At 37.1% G+C, this 2254-nt stretch overlaps 1 protein-coding gene across 1 annotated transcript; it reads right to left on the bottom strand.

Annotated features, from left to right (window-relative positions):
• Positions 1-705: 705 nt before the first annotated feature.
• On the bottom strand, positions 706-2153 carry LOC112141522 (low-density lipoprotein receptor-related protein 2). The gene is made up of 3 exons (XM_024264680.2): positions 1731-2153; positions 1445-1567; positions 706-857 (listed from the first exon to the last, which is right to left on the bottom strand). Exons 1-3 carry the CDS (start codon positions 1900-1902, stop codon positions 706-708), a joined length of 447 nt encoding a protein of 148 aa, XP_024120448.2. The 5' UTR covers positions 1903-2153.
• Between the last annotated feature and the right edge of the window lie 101 nt (positions 2154-2254).

Genomic DNA, 2254 nt, shown 5'->3' with positions numbered 1-2254 from the left:
TCTTTTTATGGTTATCAGAGTAGAATCATGGTTGTAGTTTATTTATTAACTGGTGCATATGTACATGAGCAGCAAAAGCATTTTTACTGAGTTTTTTTGCTTGTTTTTAGGCCAAAATAATTGAGTAAAAATGGCTATATTATAGATTTTTTTTTGGTGCAACAATTGCATAAAAGAAAAACTAGAACCAGCTGCATAAAAACATAAAAAATGTCCCACTCTGATTGTCTTTTAAGCGATTTTAAAAGTGTTTCCAGTGGTCTTTTAATGATGATTATTTCATTTTTATCCCAAAAAAAAAAGTCGTTTTCTGAGAAAGTTTCTACAGAGTAGCAGAAATTCATTAGAAACTTGCCACTGAGTTGTGGGCGGGACCACTGGAACGTAGCAACCCCGCCCCTCTTCCCCTCCCCCATTGCTGAGAGCTCACTGTTTATATGATCCCCTGCTAGCTTACAGCCCCTCACACACCCAACCTAGTGTTACCCATGAAAACAAAAATGCATTTTTTTACAATTCACAGCAAATTAAATAAAGAAATACTCAGAAATGCATTTTTAGGTTAAATTTTCTTGATATATGTCCTCCATCATTAGAAAAATGCCACAAAAACACGTTAAAAATAATATTTTTATCTAAGTGGGTCTTCAACATCAAATCCTGATAAATATTAGAATCGTATCACACAAGAACATCTAAGTTGTCTCATTTGTTGGTGTGATACTCACTGCAGCCCATTTCGTCTGTCAGGTCCCCACAGTTGTCATTGTGGTCACAGACGTACGGCAGGGGAACACAATATCCGTTTGTGCATTTAAGCTCTTCCAGGGTGCAGGGGGGACGGGTGGGATCACGGCCTGAAAAACGTGCAGATATAAACTCATATATGGAAAACTGTTAGAATTTTTGTTTATAGAAAAATAGAAGGCACAAACAAATATCTAATGCTCTTGTAATAAGCTTTTCTGGATGAATGTATGGGCTCATTTGTCAACTGTTTGTGCAAAAAAAATCAAAAGGACTGAAGTGAATTAGCCAAATGCCATACTGTACAAAACTATGTAATCTCTTTGAATAATTTGATTGATGCTTAAGCTGATTGTGCAACATTTCCATTGAAGACTATTTTCTTATCAGTTGTATGTTTGAGGCCTTTTGACCTGTCAGTAATGTCATTTTCCATTTCAGCCTCATTCAATAACCTCAGAAATATTTGAAAACAATAATGCAGATTCCAGAAACTCATCAGGAGTAAAACATCTGGTTCATCTGAGCTTATTAAAAGTCTGTATGTGGCTTTTTATTGCAAAGGATTTTTCCTGATGCATCAAAAGCATGTTTTTTAGTATTTTTTTAGTGGGGACTTTGTAACCTCTGTCCACTTTCCCTGTTTTTGAAGGTGCTAACAAACCGTGCAGTTATGGGTTAAATGTAGATTTCTTACATAGATCTTCTTTTTCGTCGCTGCCGTCTCCACAGTCATCCATCAAATTACACAGCAGGCCAGCGTAGATACAGTAGCCGTTAGCACAGCGGAACCTGGTCGGCATCTCACAGGTGATGTTCACTAATGAAACACATGCAGATGTAAGATCAGAGAATGCTCCTTCTCATGAAACAATCAAGCGTATAAAATAAATGTTTGCACTGGGAATTTTTAGAAATACACATGTAATTTACATGAGAAATATTTGAAATAGGGTAAAAAGAAGAAAGCATTTTTTTCTCACAGCATAGGCTGAGTTGTTCATCAGAGTCGTCCCCACAGTCGTCAACGCCGTCACAAACCCATCCCTGGCTCACACACAGCCGGTTGGCGCACTGGAACTGGTAGTCGGCACACCAACGGCCCCCTGGGTAACGGGTAGCTGCAAAAGTTGACAGAATTGGAGCTTTTTGCATAGTTACAGGTCAATGTAAATAAAGTTTAATTTCTTTTGAAAAACAGATATTCCTGTCAAAGTCCCTCCGATCATCTTTTGATCTATTTTTATAGGTTTTCAGAATTTTATTCATCAGAAACTCAACTCTGAATTGGATAAGATTGTTGGGCCAAATCCGAATTATTCCAACCCCTCCCTACCCCTACATTTAGCCCTCCAAATGGAGAGTTATGGAAAATATTGTCTATGTCTGAATTCCAGCTCTAATCCCTAACTAATAAAAAACTATATAGCCCTGCACTATATAGTGCCCTGGATTTTAAAAGTAATTCAGACACCATTCTCACTACTTTTTTTTTTTTTTAACTAAT

This window comes from Oryzias melastigma, unplaced genomic scaffold (genome assembly GCF_002922805.2).
Source record: "Oryzias melastigma strain HK-1 unplaced genomic scaffold, ASM292280v2 sc03456, whole genome shotgun sequence".
NCBI classification, from domain to species: Eukaryota; Metazoa; Chordata; class Actinopteri; order Beloniformes; family Adrianichthyidae; genus Oryzias; species Oryzias melastigma.
This window is presented reverse-complemented; position numbering and strand designations above follow the sequence as displayed.

Coding starts and splice junctions, on each gene's coding strand:
- LOC112141522 (XM_024264680.2), bottom strand. CDS start 1,902: ATGCAAAAAGCTCCAATTCTGTCAACTTTTGCAGCTACCCGTTACCCA. Junction 1,568..1,730: donor TGAACAACTCAGCCTATGCT/GTGAGAAAAAAA, acceptor GTGTTTCATTAG/TGAACATCACCTGTGAGATG. Junction 858..1,444: donor CGACGAAAAAGAAGATCTAT/GTAAGAAATCTA, acceptor CACGTTTTTCAG/GCCGTGATCCCACCCGTCCC.